General features: G+C 36.8%; 1 protein-coding gene across 1 annotated transcript in view; it reads left to right on the top strand.

Moving 5' to 3' along the window:
* PRDM6 (PR/SET domain 6) overlaps positions 1–22,560 on the top strand; it is a 75,062-nt gene extending 52,502 nt beyond the window's left edge. The window contains exons 5-8 of the mRNA XM_069001197.1: positions 1,051–1,175; positions 4,292–4,634; positions 13,953–14,129; positions 21,076–22,560. Of these exons, the coding sequence (XP_068857298.1) occupies positions 1,051–1,175; positions 4,292–4,634; positions 13,953–14,129; positions 21,076–21,190 (760 nt within the window). The 3' untranslated portion in view covers positions 21,191–22,560. The remainder of the gene's footprint in view (positions 1–1,050; positions 1,176–4,291; positions 4,635–13,952; positions 14,130–21,075) is intronic.
* The last annotated feature ends 3,349 nt before the right edge of the window (positions 22,561–25,909 follow it).

The following is a 25,909-nucleotide window of genomic DNA, read 5'->3' as shown; positions in this document are numbered from 1 at the left end:
ACTTTGACTGTATCATTTTGGTATGTAATCCTTCAGCAAGAGTGGACTGTTCTTCTTGTGTATATTGAATTTCTATCTATCTCACAGGAGTGTGTTTTACTGTTCCATGTGAAGCACAAGGGGAAAGCCACTGCAAACTGATAACATTTGTCTTTTATCTTGTGCCTGATTCTAATCTTACACAGTCTTTGCTGCCATGTAAATCTGTTAACTGCAGAAGTATCACTCTGAAGCTATTTGCATCAGTGCAAGATCAGTATAAGGCTCTTGTTTTTATGCTAAAGGCGTTAGGATTTTTCCCTTTTTCCTCCCTCAGTTCCCACTTTAGTGGTCTAGAAATACCCAGTCTTTTCTCACAGGAACAATGTGATATCACTGTGGTAATACTAATTTATACATACTAAAGGATCATTGGCACTGCCCTCATGGTCCATACAGGGGAAGATTTAATGGCTTCATGATCTGATTAACCCCAATTTTTTATTTCCCCTAAGTCAAAGTCTGTTCTCAAGAATCCAAGATCTCTCTTTTGATGGTATATTACTGTCATGAAAGGTCACTTCACACTACTCCAATGGTCTTGCTAAATGAACTTTTTCACATAAAAGAGCTGTTTTCTATTTACCCTCAAATATGTTAACATTAGCTTAGATGACAAATGCAAGGCTGTTTAAATGGCTGAACTTGCTGATCTGTGCTCACCACTCAGATGTTTATAATGTGTAAGCAAAATCTACCATTCTAAAATCCTCCTGACACAGATGTTGTCATAAAATACCTCTATTTTCATAAAATCTCAGTTCTTCTAAAACCTTAGTGTTTAATACATATTAGGTGCAAACTTGCCTGTAATGTTGTTGTTAGCCTATGCTACAGGAACAAAGTCCTTCTCTAATGACAGATTTGGTTTTAAAACAGTCAGTAGGTTATTCATTTAGTTATCTGCAGAAATGCTTCCAAAACTATGAATTTCTACTGTAATACCATGTAATATAAGAGGAGAATGCTCTATTCCTAAATTATACAATATTTTCTTTTTCTCTTGATTAGGTCAAATATATTCTACCGGGCTTGTGTAGATATCCCCAGGGGCACTGAGCTGTTGGTGTGGTACAATGACAGCTACACATCTTTCTTTGGAATCCCTCTCCAGTGCATTGCACAAGATGAGAATTGTAAGTTCTTCCTTGTATTTCTACCTCTGTAAGTCATAATTCCTCTTTCATGCCTAGTCAGCTATATCCATAGAGTGTTTTAGAGGGTGCTCTGTCCCTGGAAGTTCAAGACCAGTCTTGATGAAGCTTTGAGCAGCCTCCTCTCCGTGGCAGGGGAGTTGGAACTAGAGGGTCTTTAAAGGTCCCTTCTGACTAAAAACCTTCTATGATTCTCTGATTCTACAGCATTTAATGGAAGTGGTAGTATATTCAAGGTAAGCTGATATGTTTAAACTGGGCAAAATCATGGTATGGCTAGAATCACTTTTCTATATAAGTGATTAATTAATCTATTGCAAACTGTTTGTTTGGTTCTCCCTGTTGTTGCCAGACCTATCACAAAACACTGTGTTGCCAAAACAGTAATGCATTGCAAGCCCACAGGCCCTCTGTTAGTGATTCTTTTTTCTATTACCTCTGATCATGTTGAGAAAAGCTTTGGCTGGCTGATTTAAGAGTTTAGATCCTTGTGGTTCAACATAAGAACCAGCTTTTTAAAATACCAACTGAATGTAAATACCTTGAAATGACAATAAACCTCTGTTCCATCCTGACCATCCTCATTTTCACCCATTCTTTTACCTGTTTTCAATATTTTACTTTTATTTTGCTAGGAATCCTCACAAAACTAAGCATGCAACTTATGATACAAAAGCAACCTAGTGCTGGATACTTTTGTCTGTGATGGAAATAGGTGATTCAGGTGCACCCTTCAGTTTTACTGCTTGTGTGTGAGAATTGTTTAGAACTTGCATGCATTTTGGTAACTGTATGTATCTATGTGGTGGAAGAAAACAATAATGGACTCATTGACTTTGATTTAAGGTAACCCTGTGACCGCCCACACTTAATAAATATAAAATGTATGGTTTTGGTCCTGTGCTCGGACACTTAAACAGGATGAACTGCTAGGATGAACTAGCGTCTTGTAGCAACTCAAATACTGAATCATGAAGCAATTAAACAGCAAGATAGCAGGGATTAAACTGTCAAAAATAAACATCCTTTCCCATCTTGAGTTTTCAAATCTGTTGGGCTTGAGAAAAGTTTAAAAGACATTTAGTTACTGGCAGAAATATTTGCTGATGAAAGTCATGCTCTGCAGTGTACGATATAGAAATATTTTCTTTTTTCAGGAGCTGAAGACTACAAAAATTTTATTTGAAAAACAGAGCATTATGGCTAAAATCTGTAAATATTGTCACTTGCTGTTTTGCTGTGAGACAGACCAGAGTTTCATCCAGAGAGACACTGACATGAGTAGATGAAATTAATCTCTAACCATGGAGCCAGCTGCAGACTGGTATAGGACTTAAGTCCCACTTAAACTCCCAGAGTGTACCTTCTGCTTATCTTCTGCACAGGGGTGCTGTCACCAGCACAAGTTCTGCCTACATTCCTTAGGTCTTTATTACCCTAATCTCATTGCTTCTATGGACTTTTATGAGTACAACTTAAAGAAGAGAAAAAAGAAAAAAAGTGATCCCCTTCTTCTGAGCATATTGGGGCAAAATGATAGTATACAAATTGCTCCTGGTACTGAAGAGACATAGAAGACATATTTTATGTCTGGAAACTTGTGATAGAGAGCTCTATGGATGTAACTCTACTTAGAAATTATGTTCTCAGATACTACAAAAAAGAATAGATTAGGAAGGCCCTCAACGGACATAAACTAAATATCTTGTAATAATATAATATTTGAATAATTGTGATTGATCATAGATATTAGAATATAACTCTAAAACATCTGGCAGGATTTAAGATATTACCAAATATTAATTTGCTGCTTTTTTTTGTATATTAAATAATGTTGCTGATGCCAGCCTACAACTTTAATTCTCATGTTTGCTCTTAGAAATGTCATGATTTACCAAAACAGAATTTTACTTTCTAATCAAGAGTTTAGTACAGGCTATGTACCTATTTGTAGACATAAACAGTTTGTGACAGTAACTAAATTTGTATACATAGACTTACTTATATATAACATATTTAATTAAAAAAACTCCATTAAAATAGTATCTCATGAGTCTGAGTGGGCCAAAATTAGAAAGCATCAGAAGTTACTTGGTCCAGATGGCCTAAATTATATTTATTTTTGCATTGTGGTGCAAGTTTTTGTCAGTCGACTCTATTTTTCCACAGGACCCTTGCCTTATTCACTGTATGATCTACACGGTTCTCAAGGTGTGAGGCAGTTGTTCAATTTCTTCTACTTGCTTGACCTCCTGCTTTTCTTATCATGAAACATTCAAATTCAGCACTAAATCACTTCTTTGTGAAAAGCATATTGCATTTGTTGCTGAAATATCTGAGTGCCTCAGAAGCTGGAGTTAATTGATGATCATATGACTAGAAACAATTTTCATGGGACCTGAAAAAATTTTTATGCCTGTTTTATAGGTGGGAAACTGATGCACAAAGGCCTCTCTGCCTATACTTTGCAGTGTTTCATGGTGACCTACCTGCTATTAAACTCAGGCATTAGAGGCATGGTGAAGTCCCTGGCTTCTTAACTGCCTTGGCAGTGTGACTATTTGTGAGATGTAATAGTATAATATCCTTAGAGGCTACCCTTTTGTAGGATAAGGGAACTATTGCTGCAGTAGATATTTAAGCCCCCTTGTATCTTGAGGAGTGTCCAAGCAGGGATTTTTTCTCCATGCTCTCAAAATTCATGCTTGTCTGGGATATAGCAGTCAGACATGCTGACTGCAACATGCAGAGTCAGGGTATCACAAGTGGTGCAGCTTTTTCTTTCAGATGACAAACCCATAGTGTAATAAGTGTATATCACAGTCAGGCTTCTCTGGGTTCTTTCAGGCTCAGACACTCCCTTGCATGAATTTTCATTTCAGTGTCACAGAATCAGCACCATCCATTCAGATCACTGTCTCACTCAAGTCCTTCTTTTCTCCCCCACCCCCCTTTTTTTTCTGTACATTGTTAAAATAAAATTGTTTCATTGTAGTGTCAAGAAAATGGATGTTGATTTTTTTTGGTGTCTCCCAAAATTGTACTAGCTTTAAAAAGGCATAAAAAGGATCTTATTTACTTTTCTTGTTTTCTCCCAGTGAATGTCCCTTCGACTGTAATGGAGGCCATGTCCAGACAAGACACCCTACAGCCATTTAATAAAAGTAGCAAACTATCCCCTGCCACTCCACAGCGATCCGTAGTATTTCCACAGACTCCGTGTAGCAGAAATTTTTCTCTCCTGGATAAGTCTGGGTCCATCGAGTCAGGATTTAACCAGATCAGTGTCAAAAACCAACGAGTTCTTGCAAGCCCAACTTCAACAAGCCAACTAAATTCTGAGTTCAGTGACTGGCATCTTTGGAAATGTGGGCAATGCTTTAAGACTTTCACCCAGCGGATCCTCTTACAGATGCATGTGTGTACGCAGAACCCCGACAGGTAAAGCCCAGGCTCTCTTTTTTTTCTGTATCTACTGATAGCCAGATCCACTGCTTTCTTCTTTTATCAAGCTGTTATTATTTTCAAACCCAAACCATTATTATGGGGAGCCTGTATGACATAATTCATCTGCAGATGCGTGAAGTAAGCTGATAAAAACTATTGCTTGCCTTCACTATTTGTAAAAACATTCGGTGCATAAATGTGCAGATAAAAGGAAATAGCTAAGGATATAATCTTGTTTTTAGAATGGTTTGGTACATCTGATGGAAGCAACAAAATAGAATGAAAATTTATGAATATCATAGATGGAAAAAATGAGGTCAAGAAAATTAAAAGTCTCTCTGTCTTCCAAACATAATCTAACTTGCTGCTCAGTGGCTGTCACAGTCATTTCAGGGTTCAGCTATAGTGTGCAATGCGTATGAACTTAATTAAGTACTAAGAGGTAATGAATTGGAATTTTTTGCTTAGTACTATTTTTCTTCATAGCATGCAAACCCATAAATCGTACAAAGCTGTCAAAAGGAAATACCTACTCCACCAGTGATGTGGAGGAAAACAGATGCCACTTATTCAATAAACTAATATCCACACAGAAGAAAAATGTTGACTAGATACCTCAGAGTCAAAGTTGGTTTGAAAGTTTGTCAATACAGAATTTTATGGCTGTGAACTGAGGATGAAATTTAGCTGAACAAGTGAATTAAAATTTCAGGTACTCTGACCGGTGGCACAGTAAATATAATGGAACCATTATTTATGAATCAAAGCTGGTTTATTTGACAATTTTGATAGCTGGCAGGACAAAAGAGAAAAATCAAATTAATTCAATAAAAAAGGCTGCCCGTGTTTTGTCTCTTCTTCCGCTGTGAAGGTTTGAGCAGAACAGCTGAATCCCTGGAAGGTTGTTCTAAAAGCAGCATTTAATTGTGAATTACAGTTAACAAAACACTACCAAAAAATAGCAAAGAGTGAGTCTGTGCATGTGTTTGTGTGCATTTCTGTGTCTCTTTGTGTACTTTGTGTACTATCTACATGTACACATATGCTTGTGTGATTCTGTGGGTATGGAGATATTAGAGAATAAGTCCATTTTTCCAGAAGAAATGTCAAACATGCTAGGGGCTAACTAGATTCTAAGCAAATCTCCATAGAAATTAAAGAATTTATAATATTGTGAAAGAAAACAAGCCCTTTCAACATTTTCAGGATTTTAGGCTGGCTTTAGCAGAAGCATATGCCTTGCTAAGGAAGCTGTAGGACTCAACTGGCCATTTAAGTGTCACAGTGTAGAATACTGGTCCTGAAACATCTGCTCCTAAATATCATGGACTTTCATGTTTACAGTGTTAAAACACCCTAAGCATATTGTAAAGCATAAAATGGTGCACCAGTCTGGAAGAGCCTAGAGACTAGAAAAGGCACATTGTGAGGTGTTCCACATACTTTTTCAGTGATTGATCCAATCAGGTGTGACACCTAGATTTCATCCTTTACTTGAACCCCTCTCCCTTTATGAAGAAGCAAGTTGCAGATAATAGTTAATGAAGAAGAGTCTTTTTTAATGGTACTATTCTGCACTCTGGGTGACAGTTAAATACTCATTTTGTCAGAGAAAGAAAATAAGTTTGTCTTACCATTAGATCTTTAATTTCAGAGGTTAGATATTCAGTTTTTAAAATTAATTTTATTTACTTTTATTTATTTTTATTTATTTTCTCTTAAGCAGTTTCTGTCAAATATTCTCTGAAACACAGACTGGATTTCAGGTCTTCACTCTTAAAGCGAACATCCTCATTAGTAGGGGGCTGATTCATGATGTCTCACCTCTCAGTCTCTCCTGTGCCTACCTAACTAGTAGCTTCCACAGGAAAGTGTGGAGCACTGTCAGCTCAGAATACCCTAGAGTATAGTAGGAAATCATCTTGCTATGTTTAAGGTCATTGCAATTCATTCTATGTTTGAAATTATCATAAATAACAGTTACTGCCCTGGGACCAGGGTTCTCATATCCCTGCTTAGAAATCATTACAGTTTGAGCTTACATCACAGGCAACTTTTTGTCTTTTAGCAGGTACCAGTTATTTTGCGATACAGTATCTAGAAAATGTTGCCTTTGGTTTCTTAAACATACTGTGTATCTCTAGATGAAAAATTTTTGAAATGTTGTACAAAATTTCCAGGAGACATGAAAGTAAGGTATGATTTGTGAAGGAATACCAGCCCAAAGTACTGGATGCAACTCTCTGGTTTTTATTTTCTCAATGACATCTGCAGCACCTCTCCAGCTGATAAACAGCTCTTCATTTGTTGTCAGCAATTTGTGAGCACACCGGTCACTGCATCTTTGATGTGACTGAAGCAGGAGGGCCTGTCATCTCTAGGAAATGGACTTTAGTCTATCTGTTCTGGTTTAGTATTTGTTTTTCAGATATGCTGTGCAGGGAAAACACCTTTGAATCCATACAGGAGTCCAATTCATGCTCTGAAATTTGAGAAAAGCAGACTACTCGAAGCTTGAGAAATCCAAACAAAGATAATACAACAACTGAGATTAAGAGAACATCTAAATGAGAGCAGACATAAAACAGGCCATAATAGACATAATTCCATGAAGTAGTAAGAAATAAATGATCCTATTGAATGGACAGATCACTTAATAAACAAAAATAATTTTAAAATACTATGAATGTCAAATAGGAGAAATTATTAAAATAATCTCCTGGGTTTCTTGTTTTATTTTAAGATTTTAATTTAAATTGACTTTTAATTAATTACTGGTTTACTTGTATTTTACTTCTCCCTTTCCCCTGAATTTTTTTTTAGCTTGTTACATTTTCTAGGGCTTCTCTTTGAAGTTAATGGTAATTGGGGTTGAAGTGGGTGTGGGAGGTGGAAATTTAAATCCATAAAATCTTGAATTCTGGGACCTTCTGAGTCTTTGAGACTTTTTCAAGCCTTGACCAGACGGAAGCTGTTTGAGAAAATATTTCTGTAAGCAAGAGTTGAAAGTCTATTTTTTTGAGGTTTTTCTGTTTGTTTTGTTGAATTTTTCTTAAATTTCGTTTTTTAGTTATTTCCTCCCTTCTGCTGCAGAAATTCCCAAAAATCCTATTGGAAGGCTAAAGAAAGGGTCTAACCAAAACTCTTTGTTATAGTGAACAATTTTTAGAGAAGTTGGTTTGGGGTTTTTTTAACCATAACCACTTTTCTGATAATGACACAGTCTTTTTTAATGACATCGCTGTTCCACCTCACTATGATCACCAGATTAAGGATACATTGGTGTTGAGGGAAGGCAGAAGTTTTCAGTTCTCAAGAGTTTTGTGTGGCATATTTTCATGTACAACCTGTACATCTGTGTGATATATATTCTCATTGATTTCCAGGTATTCAAGTTGATAATCTGAGGGAAAGCACACTCCATAAATGTGTTCATGGATGATAGATTATGGGTGTGATCTGGCACTCACAATTCTTGTTTACTCAAAAGATACTATTTTACTCATGTTTTGCTGTATCACCTCAATATTAAATAGTAAGTTTTGTTTTGTTTTGTTTTTCTTAACAGGAAGTTGAAGTTACCAAATTAATAGATCTTTTTCTCTAAGATCATGGCTTAGTCCATTTTCTACTCATATTTTCTTTATAGGTTCTGTGTCTTTGATCTTGATGCTCTCCCCAAGTCCACTAATTGATTTGAATCTCTCCAAAACAGACTTAGAAAAAGTATGTGTGTCGAACAAGAATTGTCTATTTCTGTTTATTGAGTATTGCTCAGTTAAAATAAACTTCATGCTGAATTTAATGCTGGTTTGTGCATAACCTTTTCATAAAGGTTTGCAAGTATCCAGGACTCAGAGCTAATAACAATAATGGGTGTACAGAGCAGCAGCTCTCCCTGTCAGCTTGAGAAGCTTGCAGATGCTCCAAGTGTGCTGGCTTTCTGCTTTTGCTAGTTTCTGCACAAACATTTGTAACAGATGATTGCAGAACTCCCAGCAGGTCTCTGCCATCCCTGCTGCTGCATGGTGCCCGAGGTGCTTGGAAGAGCAGCTGTGCTGCCTAAGGGGAACACCGAGGCAGCAGGGGATGTGGAGCTCAGAGGCAGTGAAGGTAGCCACCCATGGCTCTGCCAGGGATGTTTCTGTGTGCAAGTTAGCAGTATCCTGAAGCGTCACTTTGTTCTCCAGTCTTAATTCAACTTGCTAGAAGAAGGCATTCCTCAAAAATACCATCCTATGAGCACAACTGTGACCTAACTCCTCTGACTGCAGCTGTGCTCTTAAAGATGTGCATTGTACAAAGGCCTGGTCCTGAAAGCTGATGCTGGCCCCACTTCAACCTGCCCTGCTTTTGGAGTTCCATGCAGAGGTTGTGTTGGGCAGCCTCTCTGCTATAACAATGTCGAAAGCTGTCCTAGGTTCAAGGGAGCCCTGTGTTCCACTCTTCGAGACCATGAGATCCATCACGTCTTCCAAGCTCAGGAGCAAAGAGGAAGTCAGGCAAAATCACCAGGAGGCCTGCATGGATGAATGGGGAATTCCTGGATGAATTCAAAGGCAAAAAGGAAGCCCATCAAGGATGGAAGCACAGACAGGTAGTCTGGGAGATATACAGACAGATTCTCTAAGCAGTCAGAGATCTCTTTAGGAGAGCTAAAGCCCTGATAGGATTAAATGTGGGCAGGGACATCTAGGACAACAAAAGCTTCTGTTGTTACATTGGTGATAAAAGGAAGACTAGGGAAAACGTGGACCCTCTCTAAAAGGAAGCAGAAGGCCTGGTGACCCGGGGCATTTATTGACTGAGCTAGTCAATAAATTCACTGGCAAGTATTCCAGTCACACCACCATGTCACAGAAGCCAAAGGCAGGGACTGAGAGAACAAAAAACTGCCCGCTGTAGAAGATCATATATGAGTCTCCCAGTACCCACAGAGGCCTGCAAGAAAGCTAGACAGAGACTTTTTGTGAGGACATTTAGTGATAGAACAAGGGAAAATGGCTTTAAACCTAAAGAGGGTAAACTTAGATTGGACATAAGAAATTTTTTGGTGTGAGGGTGGTGAGACAGACTGGAAATTTTCCCAGAGAAGCTGTTGATGCCCCATCCTGGGAATAATCAAGGCCAAATAGGATGGGGCCTTGAGTGGAAGGTGTCCCTGTCCATAGCAGGGAGATGGAAACAAGCTGGTCTTTAAGGCCCCTTTCAACACAGACCATTCTGTAATTCCATGATCATGTTGGTTTTCTACTCCTTAGTCCTCAACAGGAAAAAAAGCACTTTCAACCACATGCCAGCCTCTCCTTTCAACTGGTGGTTTTCTAGTTCTTTCTAAGGGAAAAGAATTACTGTGCTGTGCTGTTTTGTCTCTCTGGGATGAGAGTGTTTCACTGATAGAGTTACTAGTATTTGGGAGCTCACAAGGAATTTCTCTTTTAAGAATTGCACTAGAATTCCATATGCCCCTTGAAAAGAGCAAATTCACTTCCAAAGAGGCCACACTAAAAACCTATTCATCATAATGGAAATAATTTAAAAATGCATTGGATAATAATGATTGGATTTTTCAAGATTCTAATAATTCAAAGAGTTAATAATTTAAGATGTAGAAAATAAATTTATAAGGCTTAGGTATACTTAGGAGTAAGAATTTGGAAAATATATTGTTATAGCAGAGGAATAGTGAAAGACAAATAAAGCTATGTCAATTTTGTTAAATGAAAATCTAAAAAGAATCAATCTAAATGTACAGTTGTCTGTCAGTAGCTATTCCAGATGAAAGGGTATGGATTTTTCTATTCTCTTAACATGCTTTGTACACATTAAGGGTTTTACGTCCCCTGCACAAAGCATGAGCTTTGGTGGGGTTCAGTAGGCCTTATAGCAGAACATGAGTTTTGAACTGGTCCCATACATGATGTATTTTCACACAGAAAAGTATCAGCTGCAAAAGTAAGAAATTTTTAAGATGGGAAAAGACATCACCAAAGAGCAAAATCATTTAAGAGATTGTCTAGCTTAGAGAGCAAAATTTATTCCTCAGCGTTTTTGTTTTGAAAAATGTGACTTGCACAACTTGGAAAAGCTCAAAATATAAATTACCACGAAACCTGAAAACTATTACATTAGATCTGCTCTCTGAGTTTCTTTAGATGGTCTGTGTTCCTATAGCGAGCCATCATGCAGTCAGAGACTGTAGGATTAGGGTCTCTCCAAAAAGTGGATTCTACGTGTCAGTAAACCTAGATACCTTATCAATGATGCATGTGATTAATGACAACAGCGTAATTTTTCCAACAGGAAAATTTTCTTCTGAGTAAGTAGATTTCCTTTCTTTGAGCCCAAAAAGAAAGATGTGGAGCTAAAATCCCCCATATAACTAGGTGTTTAATAAAAAATATTAGAACTGCTTTTGATGGCTGTCAGAACATCATTCTCATCTGTACATTTCTGTAAACAGTTTAGCTGTTCTTAACTGTAGTGAAAAATTACAATCTGGTAAGATTTTGATTCACATGGATACTGTGAAGCTCAAGAAGGTACAATATTGGTTATTCCAAGGAAATGAGTTTTTCTGAGCTGGGAGTGCATTCAGCCCAGCAGTGGATTTTTGAAAGTACAGCCTATGAAGGCCAACACTTCTGTCACTTTGTCCCTGTTCCTTCTGCCTGCAAAACTCTGTTATAGTGAGGTCACCATCTTAATTCATTGTGCCAGTGCAGACAAAAGTGCTGGCAGAAGACATAACTGCTACATCAAAGGCAGGCGTGCTCTGCTCATGTCAATGTACTCACTGAACCGAGCATTGCTTGTGTTCAGTACTTCAGCACCACTTTCATTTTTTTTGAAAAATAACATATTGATTTTATTCCAAGAAAAAAATTCTGAGCGCAGTAAAATGGTTACCAGAGAACAGAATGATAACTTTTGTACTTATTGAATGCAATTTTTTTTTGCTCTTTGAAGCGTAGTAGTATCCAAAGTTGTCAGAAGCTGGCATATTTAAATCTGTAATTCTCCAAACTACAGCTTTTTAAAGCCGTTACAGTATTTGAATGCATTTTTAGGCTCTCTTTTTAAAATTAATTTTGCTTAATGTGTGTCATGTATCTAAGCTTTTATAAAAAATTACACATTTTAGTATTAATCAGAATTACCTGGGTATAAACTGGATAAACGCATCCTTTGCAAAGAGAAGGGTTACTCCTTTAATAGTTTTTCTCCCAAGATGTGGATGAATCAAAAAAATGCAGTCAAAGTGATCTAACAATAGGTGGTCTTTACAGGGCTTATTTTCTTCAGCATAAGCCAGTGAAATATATTTTGAGTACTTTGTGAAGAAGATATTTATTTTGAGTCAGTGTAAGGGGTGAACCCATATTTTTTGGTATCACAATATTCACTCATATCTGGTTTGAAATTTTGACTGTTTACAGACAAGTTACAGTGTGTATTTTCACTGCATTAAATTAATCACATTGACTGTTAAAAAGATAAAAGATTAATTGGTTTTATGTAGCATTGTATCATTTTTCGTGGTCACTGTTAAAAATAGATAACCAGAGGCTAATAGATGTTAATGGCCTCCTTCACTATTAAAAAAATCAATGTTTCTTGGATACAGCATATATTATCGCATTATTTTGCTTAAAAATGTTTGATTTGAGAATATCCATGCAAGTCTGCATTCACCAATCATCTCTGTTTTACCAACTCTTGAAATTTCATGCCAAATTTGATAAATATTTTCTATGCAAATTAAATTTGGACTCCAAGAAAAGTGAACATGTTACTACTTGTCTTCCAGTAAGAGACATAGATAATCAGTTTGTTGTTTTTTCGGTTTTTTAAAATATTGTTTTACATATATCTGTGTATCTTTAAGGGACACATAATCTAAATTACCTTTCTAGAGCTTTTATATATTACTTTCAGACTTGTTGGAGAGTAGTTAGATTTTCAAATGCAAGTAATTAAAATTGTAAGGTATTGAGTTATTGATGAATACTGAGCTATTAATCAAGCTAAAAAATTCTACAATCAGGGTTCAGTGCTCTGAAGCACCGTAAAATAATAGTATTTGTGTTCAGTGATGCAAGTAGCCACAATTAAGCAGTTCACTTGACAAATGAGATAGTTCACTTTATTTTGCACTTAATTGAATTGTACATGCCTGGTCACCATTGTCTCTTTCCCTTTAGTTTTGGTTTCTAGCCATTTAAACATATACATTTATTACAGAGAGAGCAATTAGGTTGTGCTGGCCATTGGTGCTGGAAACGCAGACACCAAGAGTTAAAATGTTGTGTAGGGTAAAAATCATTATTATCCCTCCAGAAAAAAAAATCTTAATTTTCTTAACAAAAAGTCTAATGAGCATTTAGTAATCTGCCAGTAACTTAAAACAAATATGAAATGGAAAATCCCCCCATAGGATGTTGATATTAAGTCACTTTTACCAAAGAGAAATATACAGACATGGTTTCTTGGCATTTTATTTTAGTTAGTATTTCAGCAGACTAGTCTCACATTGCTGTCTTGTATCCTTTTTTTTTTTCTGTGTTTGCAGTCTGCTTGTTATGATTCTGAATTTGTAACATATTGGTCAGTTTTGTGTGTTTGTTTGTTATGTTTACTTTTAACAAAATGTGCTGTTGAAAAGCTGAGTTCTGGGTTTCCTTTCAAGATCCACAAAAAAGGTGTTTTCAATCTGGATGGGAGAAAAATGTTAATAAAATGCAAAAATTTTCAACAGAAGTGAGAAAATCGAAAGATAATTGTAATACGGTGGTCATTTTTTCCAAGTCTCTTATTGAAATAGGTGATCTCTAAAAGCCTCCAAAGCATTATGAGGAGTTTAATTGTGAATAGCTGCAGGATACAGCTAAGATATACACATAACCATCAGACATGCTTTTGTAGGTAAGACTGTAGCTGGCACCGACAGACAGGGGATTTCGTGAGTCCCTTACCTCCAATGTGTGTGGATCTGGTTTTTTTTGACTAAGTAGCACTGTATTGAGTTTGAGAGAATTAAGGTAGGCATATGATGTGCAGTGCAGGATCATGAGTTTGCTGAATTGTGGTTTGTGGGCCCCATAGACTCTCAGTTAATTCCTGCCCAAGAATTTCACATTTGTTAAAGAGGTCACGAAGTTTTGGGTATGCGTCTCCCAAGAAAGACCCAGAGAACTCCACCCACAGTTCTCTTTGGAAATCACTAGGAAGATCAGGGCTTCCTCCCGTATGGTTTCCTGCTCATGCCAACAGAAAGCACTGATGGCATGCTGTTTCTGTTTCCCATTGCAGGCCCTACCAGTGCGGTCACTGCTCCCAGTCTTTCTCCCAGCCCTCAGAGCTGAGGAACCACGTCGTTACGCACTCCAGCGACAGGCCTTTCAAGTGTGGCTACTGCGGGCGTGCCTTTGCTGGTGCCACAACACTCAACAATCACATCCGGACACACACGGGGGAAAAGCCCTTCAAGTAAGTACTTAAAGCCAACAGCTTTTGCCAGCTGTGATTAGAGGGAGAAATGCATTGCTGCTGCTCACTAGCATCACCAGCACACGGCAGAGGTTCCCTTAAAAGCCAAGGTCAGACCATCAGGTAAAACAGTTAGTGGTGCTGTTAAAATCAGAATTTATAAGGGTTTGGTTTTTGGGTTTCTTGAAAGCCTTGTACAATTTTCTGTTCTCTAATGATATCTTGATTGTTTTAATTAAGCGGCAAGCTGCTGCCAGAGAACCATAGCTGAAAATATGATCAAGACTGGGACAGGCCATGCTGTAAGAACGTTAATATAATTCTTTGATGTCTATATGCTGAGGTAGATGGAGCTTCATCTAAAAGCTAATTTGGTTCTGGTTAAATATGGGGGAGAAATATGCACCTTCTTTTAGTCTCAGAATCACTGGATAGAAAATGTAACCCTGGCTTGTAGCATAAGTTTTGAAAGATCATAATAATAAATTGAGAGTGTTAAGTTGGCCAAGATATAAGAAAAAAATAAGTAATCAGATAAAGATGATTTTGCATTAAACAGACTTTGTTAATTTCTGAGGTTTCTAATTACTGATATTAAAGCTAAGCACATACCTGTCTCAGAAATCTTCCAGCAGTGCCCATTTCCAGCCATAGTACAGCTGATCCAGGTATATATTACCTTCTGTTGTGCAAGACACTGCCTACCTAACAGGAAGTGTTCTCCAAGGCAGAAGAACTATTTCCCATACTTGTGTCTTTGTCTTGGCTGAACTGGCAGGCTCAGAGTATACATATGTTGCAACTGGAACAAGTCCACCTAATGTGTTGATATCACTTGTTTTGGAAGCTTCCTGGGTGTTCCTAGGAGGAAGAGGAGTAAGGGTAGAAGAAGGTTTGTGTCTCAGTTCTAGGAGTACTGTCTGTTCTCTGCTTTTCTCTATTTGCCTTTTTTTTCTACTTTTGCCAAACTCTGCTTTTGATCTGGTTAATGTAAGAGAGCTCAGCCTTGGGGCCTGTCAGGACCCCTCATAACAAGCCCGACAGAGATACTGGTGAACCCACTTTGCCTCCATATAAGGTTGGAAGGAAGCATGGCCTCCATACATGTCTTTGCTGTGGGTGAGGGGACAGAGCCAGGAACAAAATGCTGCATATCCAGTACAGAAGAACTTGCATACCAGAAATAATGGCTAGGATAATGTTGTAGGAGGCAAAACACGGAAACTGAGAACATCTAAATATTGGCTTCTCTTGAGCCCCTCTGTTGAATGCTCAAAGCCTATAGAAAGTGAGCCAAAAATGGTGTGAGCAATCAGATTGATTTTATCTAGCTGCTGTGTAAATAGATTTTAGTAATTAATGGAAGAGGTTTCCAGGTCAAAATGGAAAATAGATTTCGTTTAATGTTAAGGTGTTACTTATGTGTAACCTTGTTGACTCCACTTAATTTTTTTCGTTAACATCCTGTTTTTGTCATGTTTCCAATAGATCTGCTATTTTGCCCCATTTAGAGTCATTATTTTTCCCCTTTGGTTTACTAATTTTTTTCCCCTTTTCCAAAATGGGCTTGATTACAGCACAATTTCATTTGTGAAAGAGCTTAAGGTATGTACTACAACTAACCAGTGATCTGGGATTTGTTTGGTTGGATTTTTTGTTTTGCCCTGATCATGTGGAAGCATTTAAGTATTCCAGGATGTGTCTGACTATTCCTTAAGTTGCAGGACAGAGCAACAAAAAAAAATGTGTATGCTTTGTACTGGTTCTTTATGATGTATGGCCTAATTTCAATCTTGCAAGATGTTTCTTCAGTTTCTTCCTTAAGCCTTAGAAAGAGTAGTACCATATTCTCTCTGGAAGGCTTGTTGAAGTATTTGCAGTAAGCTGACTAGGAACTTCACATGAAGCTAAAACTGGAGCTGCAGATCTTCCCATCCCTGCTAGTCAGATAAGAGGACACATAAGCCTTGATCCTGCAAGCTGTTCAAAAGGGCAGATTTGTCTTTTACACAGGGCTGCTTGCATTTGAGAGAGGAGGGGCAGAAAACTTATCCAGAAATCAATCTACTATCTCTGCTGGAGAAAAAAGAGATAGCTGCAGCTCATCTTGATGTCTCATCACCATTTAGATCCTCCTTTGGAAAAGGGCTGCACAAGATCCAATATTAAGAAAGTTTAGGATTCTAAACAAATTCTAGTAAGCAAGAACCATAAAGAGAACAAACAGGATATCTGTATCTTGATCATACAATTTAGGTTTAAAATGTTTGTTTATGAAGCAATTTTGAATCTAAACTTAACATAAAAAAAAAAAAAAAGTATGATGGAAAAGTCCACTGAGATGGTGTTTCTGTACCTCAGAGAAGCTGGTATTTGTGGTGATGTACACACTTCATTTAACTAATATTTTTAATATTATAAAGAAATGTCATGCATAGATAGTGATAAGTTACTCAAATTATAGCTAATTTATTTAAAAAAAAACAGGTATAATTTTGAATATGTTACTAAGTTCAGTTTTAAATGTGCTTCTGCTGTGAATGCAATCTCATGATTTCTAGTGCAATAAGGCAACTCTGTTCATAAGTGGTATACAGATAAATTACAGTGAGCATTGATTAAGTCAGCAGTGTTAAACACTAAGTATGTTTGTATGCATATTATTTCCAGAACTTGGTTTTTAAAATGATGAACACACAAGGACAGCATTTTAAAAAATATTTCAAATTAATTGTAAGAGGAAGTTTGGGATTGGTTAAAAAGCGTTTTCTGTGAGAAGGCATTTTCTTTGTAGGTCCTATGTAACTTTGAATGTACGGTGGAAGACTTTTCTATTTGCTTTTCATTAAGATAACAATGCTAAGTGAGGTTATCTGTAGCCAAAGCTTTAGCTGAATTGCCTGGACTGCAGGTCCAGTTAGGAGGGATTTCTTTTCATGTCATCACAAGCTATCAAGCCAGCCTCACCACTGTAAAGTTTTTGTGTATTCTTATCTTACTGAAGACTCCACTATGGCTGGTAGTCTGGGAACAAAGCTCTTAAGTAAATTAAAATGTAGGAAAAAAAGGAAAATTATTTGTCACCTCTCTTCCCTTAAATTTTTCTCACCCTCTTCCTGCTTCCATTTCAGCAAAATAAAAAAAAAATGCTAAGGGGACTTGCCTGCAGAATAGGGGTTATGCGAAGATCTAATATTTAGGAATCAACCCAAAAGAATTAAGAGGAAAGATTCTTTCAGCTTGCAGTAGCTCACATGTTTTACACTGTTTCTTACTGAAATGCAAAACTGAGGTGCATTCATTTCAGGTTGAATATATATGTTGTACTTGCAGTGATGTCTCAGTGTTGTCAAGTGCGTTTTTTTTTGGTTGGTTGTTTTTCTTGGATTTTTGTTACCCTTTCAAAGGAGTTTAAAATGTAGTGTTAAATGTACTTGTTGAATGAAATCTTAAAATGTTTATTTTGAAAGTATCAAATCAATATATTTTTCTCTAAAATAGACCCTCAGCATTTTCTCCACCCAAAGCCTTTCACAGAGGTTGATATAAATGTGCAAATTAAACCAATCCTCTCTATAATCCTCAATGTCAATGTTTTGAAAGCACTGTGAAGCAAACAAGCAGACCAGTAACAATGAGGGCTATCTAAACAAAATCAGAAACCCCAGTATGGTAGAAATATCCTTAAACTATCGGTGCACTTTGTGAACTCAAGAACAATTCTGCTTACCACCTCAACCCAAGCAAATCATACCAGGAAACCCTGTGGTAGAGTGAAGTCTTGAGACTGAGTAGATTGAATGCTATAATATATTGTTCCTTACAATTAGAGTGTACACACACATTGTAAAAGAAGATAATATGGATCCGGTTTTCACTGATGGTGTCTACTTGTTTGAGGACTTTGAGATTGCTTTGGAGACCTATATGTGTCTGGAGCTGCTTAAATTCCATTCGAATGCCATCAGATGGCCCTAAGTGGAAATTAAATTTTATCTCAGTTAGTAAGTGTCATTATTGCCAATACATGTATCTACAGTATTGGTTTAGCCAAAATTTGGTATGTCTAGCAGTCAGGCTTGGGCTCAGCCCCATGGTTGCTTGGCGGGTGGTCACAAGGGATATGGACTCTTTTTCCTTTCTGACATTTTTGACTACTGTTCAGCTTTCCACCACAACATTAAACATGTATGGGTTATGGTACAGGAATGTGCACACAAAAACACACACATGGTCACTCATGGAGAGAGCTTATGGGAGTGGTTATTCTGCTATGATGGTCTGGGAAAGAATGGTTGATAGAAGGAGAGACTACAGAGAGTACATTACAACTCAGAAGAAAAATATTCCTGCCCTTCCTCCCATTCCTACCTACTGTGAGACAGTAATCCTGACTGCTGTGACACTATTATCTTCACCTTTTCTATCAGTTTGTATCCAGTAACAACTTCTCTGGAACACAATGAAAAGAGGAATCAGGAGCCGAATACAGATCTCTCTGCCCATAAGCCAGGTACTTATATACCCAAAACGATGGTCCCAAAAGCCACATCATTTGGAAGTGCCTAAAAAATCCTAGGCACCTTGGGTACTATCTGAAGATTATCCAGGTACAAGGGGAAGATAGGGGAATTAAGTGCCTTGCCAGAAGCTTTATTCTGACTTTTGCCCAAGGGCTGTATAAATGCAGACATCACAGTTTGACCAGCAGCAACACATGGCATCCACAGCCCTCCTGTTCAAAGGGTAGATTCTTGTAGTAAGAGATTTATTCTTTTTCTGTTCTCTCTCTAGCATCCTTCTTTACTATGCCTTTATGTTAGTGCATCAGCCTGTATCTGGGAAGGTAGAGCACTCCCACAACAGAAGAATCTTGTGGATAAAGGATGGGAAGTTACATTTTAAAGAAATATGGTAAACCTTGCTCTGCACTTTCATGAGCAATGCAAGGTGCTGAGTGAATGCAGTACCCAGTTCTAGCCTCCCAGACAACTTCCAGAAATGGTAAGGAGGCCTGCCACAGCAAATGATTTTAGTGGGTGACATTGTCTTTTGATCACTTTATAGCCTAAGTCACTACAGGTACCTAGGCATCCTGTTACCCTGTATTTCATTTACTTGCCCACTCCCATACCTGATTTTATAGGTCATTTTGCAACTGTATCACTTACAGCTTAGTTAGGCAAGGATCCAAGCCTCCTATTACTCAGCGAGCAAAGTACTTGTCTTTGTAAACATCAAAATAACAAAACTATCAAGTTCAAGCAGACAGTAATATCTCACACAGACTAAGTTAACCCCCCAGCCTTAAAATTGATTATAATGCCTCTGTGATAGATATATATGTATGTATATAAAAATAATACAATAATTTGCAAGTTTGTCAAGCAATGAAAGGTAGTATATTTTGACACACTAATCCAGTAAGTAATCAGTTTTCTAATAAACAATCAGCAGTACACTAATGTGTCATCAGCACTTCAGGAGCTCTGGAGAGTGGATGATCTGCACATAGACGTTAATGAATACCCCAAAAATCATTAAGTAATCAATACTTCTGAGTTATTTTCATTGAGCTGATAGGTCTGATACATTAAAGCTGACATTTTACATTTGTCAAGATCACAGTGCAGTTTTTAACAGTGGCATAGGATGCTAAAAATATTCCATGAAAGACAATCAAGGAAATACAACTTAAAAGTGTTGACATTTTAGATTGGTATGGTAACCTGGATGAATGACTCTCTAATGTCTGTGCTAAATAGTCCTGAAGCAGAACTTTATCACTAAAAATTACTAATGTGAAGAATACCCACAATTATGGGTATGTGTAAATATTTTTTTTTATAAGCGGATCACTGACAGTTCACTTTCTATCATGCACATCAATGAAGAGAGAAAGATTAAAATTAATTAGCTGAGTCCTGTGTTTTCCTCACATCTCCTTTGAAGGTGAAGAATTCATTGTAGTGATACTTTTATGATAATCTTATTTGAAGATAAAACATCACAGGGTACCGTTAAACCAAAGATGGCTTTTGGAACGAGCAACATACAAGAAGGATCTGCTCCATCCATGTTTGTGACTCATCAAACAACCCTCTCTAGTGTTCAGAATGCAAATCAAGGAGGCAGCATTTGGGAGATTAAATACAGTAGTTTGTCTTTAAGAGCAGGGATAAGGGATTAATTCCAAGGTAACAATAGCCCCTAGTCTGTCCTCTCCAAAATTCCATGGCTTTGTTCATTCATTCACACAGTATTTTTCTCGAAGATTATGGTTCTCTAGGAGAGGACAGCCTAGAGACAGAGACAATATAAAAGGCAGTGAAGCAACACTGATGGCTCTTACGAGTTCTTGCTCAACCCACAGATTTCTCAAATAGTGTGGATGTTCGCAGATAATTAAGTAACTACTATCTTTATGTTGCTATTTAAAATGAATCCCACTACATAGATCAGATAAACAAAGAGTTCTCTCTTTTCTAGGACTGAATGATTACTGCTTTGTGATTTCTCATCCTCCAATAGGCAATCCTGGATTTTAAAAAAGCAGAAGGTGAAATTCTATTTGTCATCAATTTCTCTTAGGGGTTACAGAGCAGAAAACTGCAGACAAGCTGCTTCTTTGATGGCTCACTCCTAAAAATCTCTTTTTGTTCTTTATCTATTTGAACTGACAGTGATCAGAGCTACAGCAGGACAGGCCCCCCTGGAGAAATCACCTTCCCCCTGTCTATTGACAGATTCCTCTGTTCTGAATCAGACAGGCCTTGTCCCATCATAGGCATCAAGGCCTTGGAAGTAGCCACCAATTAAACCTCTTGAGCCAGTAAAATCTGAAGCCACTTTTGAGTGTCTGTTCTGATTAGGCAGGATGAGACAAAGCCCATCACCCCCCCTAAAGCAGCTCCCTGGTCTCAATTTTCTTTCTTGCCTTCACCAGGTGCGAGAGGTGTGAGAGGAGCTTCACACAAGCCACCCAGCTGAGTCGACACCAGAGGATGCCCAATGAGTGCAAGCCAATAACAGAGAGCACAGAATCAATTGAAGTGGATTAACTGATTGACTGGTTGGAATTAAACTGCAAGGAAAGTCATGATTAAATGTCACGGACACTTAAGCAAAACCAAAGATTTCCTCTGAGCAACTTTCAATCAGTCCCAGAAAACCAAAAGCAGTAATAAAATAAGTAAGATGTTAAAAGATATTGATCCTGGCATGGAAGTGAGACCAGGAAAGAGATTATTTATTTATGACTAGGGATGAGTCTTATTTCAATTGACAAGTTACTTGGGGCTGTTAACATTTCAAGTCCCTCCATGTATTGCTTTAATTCTAAAAGCCTTTATAATTGTTATTTAATGCCAAAGTGAGGAATCTCAAGGGTTCTTCTGCTCATAGTTATGACTGAGAATGCACATGGACTTGTTTATTGTTGCACCTTTTTTTGTAGCATGACTCCAAGGACCCAGATGTAATCTGTACAGTTGGCTGGGCTGGGCTAAGTCGATCTTGACATGTCTGTAATAGAAGTTGCTGTGTGGGATGGGAAGTGATCAAGAGCTACACCTGGGTCAGTGTCAGTCACCTCAGACCAAAGGGCATTCCATTTCCATAGTCTCATGCCTCACACTGTGTGCACTTTTTCATGCAAGTAGTTTGCATTGGCATTGGCATTCTGTGATAAAAAACCACAAAACAAAAACAAAAAGAAAAAATAGTAAAAAAAAATGGAATGTTGCATATCTGCAAATATACATTATATAAAGAAACAAGTAGGAAAACTATGTTAAACTAATAGAGCTTTCAAATTCAGTCTAATAGCTATGAAAGACAGAGGTGGTAGAAAGTATTTTAAACACTAAATATTCCAGTCCATGTGTAAATCATATTATGTAGAGCAGAAAACCAAGAAGATACTTTTAGTTTGGGTAACTCATTTAACATCATGTTGATTTCTAGGAAAACCAATCAGAAATCCAAGCTATAGTCCATTAATATTTTTAGTCGGTTATTTGGATCAAATTGGAAGTGCTCCTGTATTAGATGAAGCTTTCAATACAGTGGTGCTGTGTTTCAAAACAAAAGATAAATCTGAACACAGATTCTTTGTAAATTTCTTGGAGGCTTCATAGTATTCACTTAATGGAAATTTGCTTGGTACAGTGAATGAAGAAAGCAAAAATATTCCCAACATCAATGTAAAAAGCTCAGATGTCATTACAGTGGTTTGATTTAACAGTTTCCGCATTGGCTTTTTTTCATGCTTTTATCCATGATGTATTTCAGATTTCATGATTTTGTCTAATCAAATTATGTTTTCACTTTTAGAGACCAGCAGTGTTTGTTTATATATTGGTTGTCTCAATGCTAGAGCTGTAGATTGATAAAAATGTTTAAAAAAAAGGAAAAAAAAAAACAGAAAAAAAAAAAAAAAGAAATTAAAATAAAAGAAAGAAAACCACGATCACCAAGAAGCAAAACCTAAGCAGTCTGAGGTCATGCTTTATCATAAGGTAAAACTGCAAAATAAAATTGTGGAGATTATGGGGATTAAAACAGAATAATTCAGTTTTGCACCAAAACTGAAGTGCTGAGTGGCTCATAAGGGCTCAGTTGATTATATTAAATATTTTAAACACATTTATGGGGATGATTTTAAATAGGTAGAGAATAAAGTATCCAGTTCTGTAAAGGGCTAGACAGAATCAGCTACAAATTTAATACCAGGTTCAGACCATTTATGAATTCTGCAAAGAGCTCAAGCAGAAGAAGAGCTTACAATAAAATTCAAATGCATTTAAAAGGAGTTTAAAAGCTAAGACATCCGTACTGCATCATGTTCATTTATTATATTGCAGAAAATACACTGCAGAATCTGGAGTTTCCAAAACTTTGCAGGGAATCACTTCAGGAGTATTTGTGTTTGGCCATTAAAATGTAAAAAACATCTTGGGAAAAAAAGATTTTTTTATCATTGTTCTAGCAAGTACCAGATTATCTCATACAGAAGCTTCATCCCTATGAGTTTTCAGCTCTATTTCTCAGTGCAGAGATATGGGGAGTGAGCAATTCTGTCACCTGCCTGATTCTATCCTCAAAACTATGAGAAACTCTTTGCTACTATATAAATGTGTTTGTTTGTTTGTTTTTAGGTTCAAAGCATGGGAAGCTGGGTAGGAAGACTTTTAACTTAAACGTGACTATTTGAACATTGTTTTGTTCCTAGCAAGGCTAATGAAACAGAAGAAACCAAAAAGAATCCTAAACCTTTCAGACACTCATGCCTGGTAGTTCACATCTTCCCTTATTTAAGTGACTTAATGTAAAGTAACATTCTGGGGAGGCACCAACTTTTAGTTAACATTCGAACAGCATCTATAGATCATTTCTGCAAGCAAACAGTTAAAAAAAGAACAAAAGAGCAGAAAATTTATAAATAGAGTAAGTGGGAAAGTGTCATGAAAAGCAAACATGAGCTCTGTTAGATCAGTGAGTTGTGCTGTTGCATTATCTAACCATGCCCTGGTGTTCAGGGACAAGGTTAGTGGCAGTGAAGAGCACTCCACTGTATTCAAATCCTGTAGTGCAAATAGTACCTAAGTATGTGCTTACAGATATTGCAAGTTCCCTGCTGACTACAGGTAGGCTTACTTGTATGTTTTCATTTAAACATGTCTAAATATTCTGCTGAATGGGTGTGAAGTAAAGATCAATTACTTCAAGAATGTACTGGATTTTTTAAAAAACGCACTAGAGTAGTATGTCTGCAGACATTATTTTATTTTCCTTCCAAATAATTCTTTCTAGTGTAAATCACTCTGTCCTTCCCTATGCCTAAACACAATTTCAATTATTGTATTATTTTATACATTGCATTTTTACAACAGTTTTGGTAGTATACAAAATCAATACAGTGAAAACCCATGATTTCAGAGTGGTGTTTTCTCAAATATGACATTTGGCATTCTGTTACAGTACGACAAATGCAAAACCAACATGAACAAGCTAAAATATATTCTAAGTTTGGACTAAACAGAATCCAGTTCCTGTCTACACTTCCCAAATGCTGAATGAGTTTCAGTTCGTTTATCAGCAGAACAATGTACATTTAGGTCTATTCTGCATACAATATGTGTTTGCACACAGTAATCTAAAGCAGTAAGTGTAATACAATTATCTTTAAATGTAGTGATTATGTGCCTGCCATTTCAGAATTTCTGAAGCACTTGGCATCTCTGTTTTGTAGTCTGGTAAAAAAATACAAGCTTTTGGGTTTTGAATTGTTTTTGTCCAACCCTGAACATGTTGGAAATCATATTTAACAACTGTGCCTAGTTCTGATTCTTTTTCAGTGTGGAATTAAATTTTATATGTTCATGGAGTTATGCCTTTCAGAAAGACTTTAGGTCCTTTATAAACCTACAGTTATAGCCCCTAAAGATGATAGTTTTAAATACAATTTGATTTTCTTCCCATGAAAGAAACCTGAATTTGGAATAATATAAAAATTACAGCACATTACATACTAGAAACTTAGAAGAAATTATGTGTGTATCTTTTACTTTTGGTACCATCATCTGTTCTTTAAATTCATATTTATTTTTTGTATGGTGCCATTGCATTATGTGATGTTGTCTTATATCTGAAAAAAATGGTGTGATTTCAAACAAATAAATAGGTGAATGTCCAAAATTAAGTCCTCATTGTTTTTAAGAGTAGTTAATTTGCTTTGAATTTTTTTAGAAATTACAATTAGAATGCTATGCTGTTCCACGCAAGTCCTTCCCGTGGATAAGATTCCAGAAAATAAAACATTCTGGGACTGCGTGAAATTTCTTTTTATTCCTTGATTTTGGAAGTTTTGACATCATCAAGTCAATCTAAAAAAGTCCATAAATCCACCCTATAGATGTAGATTATGCTGAAGGGGTCCTGTGTTGTAATAAAAATAATAATGACACTGTTATTAGAAAGATCAACAGTTTGCTTGCATTTTTTAAACTTCATAAAATTGCCTCTTTTTTACGGTAAAGGACCAATTAAGTCATGCATGTAGCTGTATTCTTGTGATATCAAATGTAAAGATTACATTGTGTTTAAATGAAAATAACAGGCACACATTTAAAAAGAAGATGAAGAAATGTAAATATATTTGATTAATAAAACATTTCTATTACTGTACCCTAAGCCTTTGTCTTATGTTAATATTATTTATGGAATTTTGTGTGTGTTTTGCAGAAAATCAAATATGCTTGAATGATTGTGCATTGAAGGCAGCCTCAAATAATCAACACACCTGGCTGTAGTTGTCATTACCAGCTTCCAAAAGGTGCTTGCAGCTTGGAAGTTGCAAACTCTTGCAGTCAGAAGACAGTGAGATCAAGTTTAGATTTCTTGAACACTGAGTCTCACAATTCCTATTGATATATTGCTGAAGGCATGCTACAGTCATGTGCTCAAGCAATTTCTCAGCCATGTTTTGTAATACTTTTCTATAGGTTATTATGTAAATCATGCCATATCATAACCAAGTTTTTCTACTCTGCCTACTCGAGTTTGGTTTTTTTTTTATGGTTGATGGCTTGAGTCATGTTTGGTTATCTGAATCCGGATTAAAAGGATCACCATCTAGTGGACTAAGAAGTTCAAAATTCCAGTTAATGTGAACTCTGAACTCATTCTTCAGAAGTCACTCCAAAGCCAATCTAAAAGCAGTAACCATGTTCTACTGCAAAAGGACCTTCAGTGCCTTTTTCAGCATTATTTCACTGCCA

Source organism: Aphelocoma coerulescens (genome assembly GCF_041296385.1).
Source record: "Aphelocoma coerulescens isolate FSJ_1873_10779 chromosome Z unlocalized genomic scaffold, UR_Acoe_1.0 ChrZ, whole genome shotgun sequence".
In the NCBI taxonomy this organism is placed as follows: Eukaryota; Metazoa; Chordata; class Aves; order Passeriformes; family Corvidae; genus Aphelocoma; species Aphelocoma coerulescens.
The sequence above is the reverse complement of the archived record's forward strand: the minus strand, read 5'-3'. Positions and strand labels throughout refer to the sequence as shown.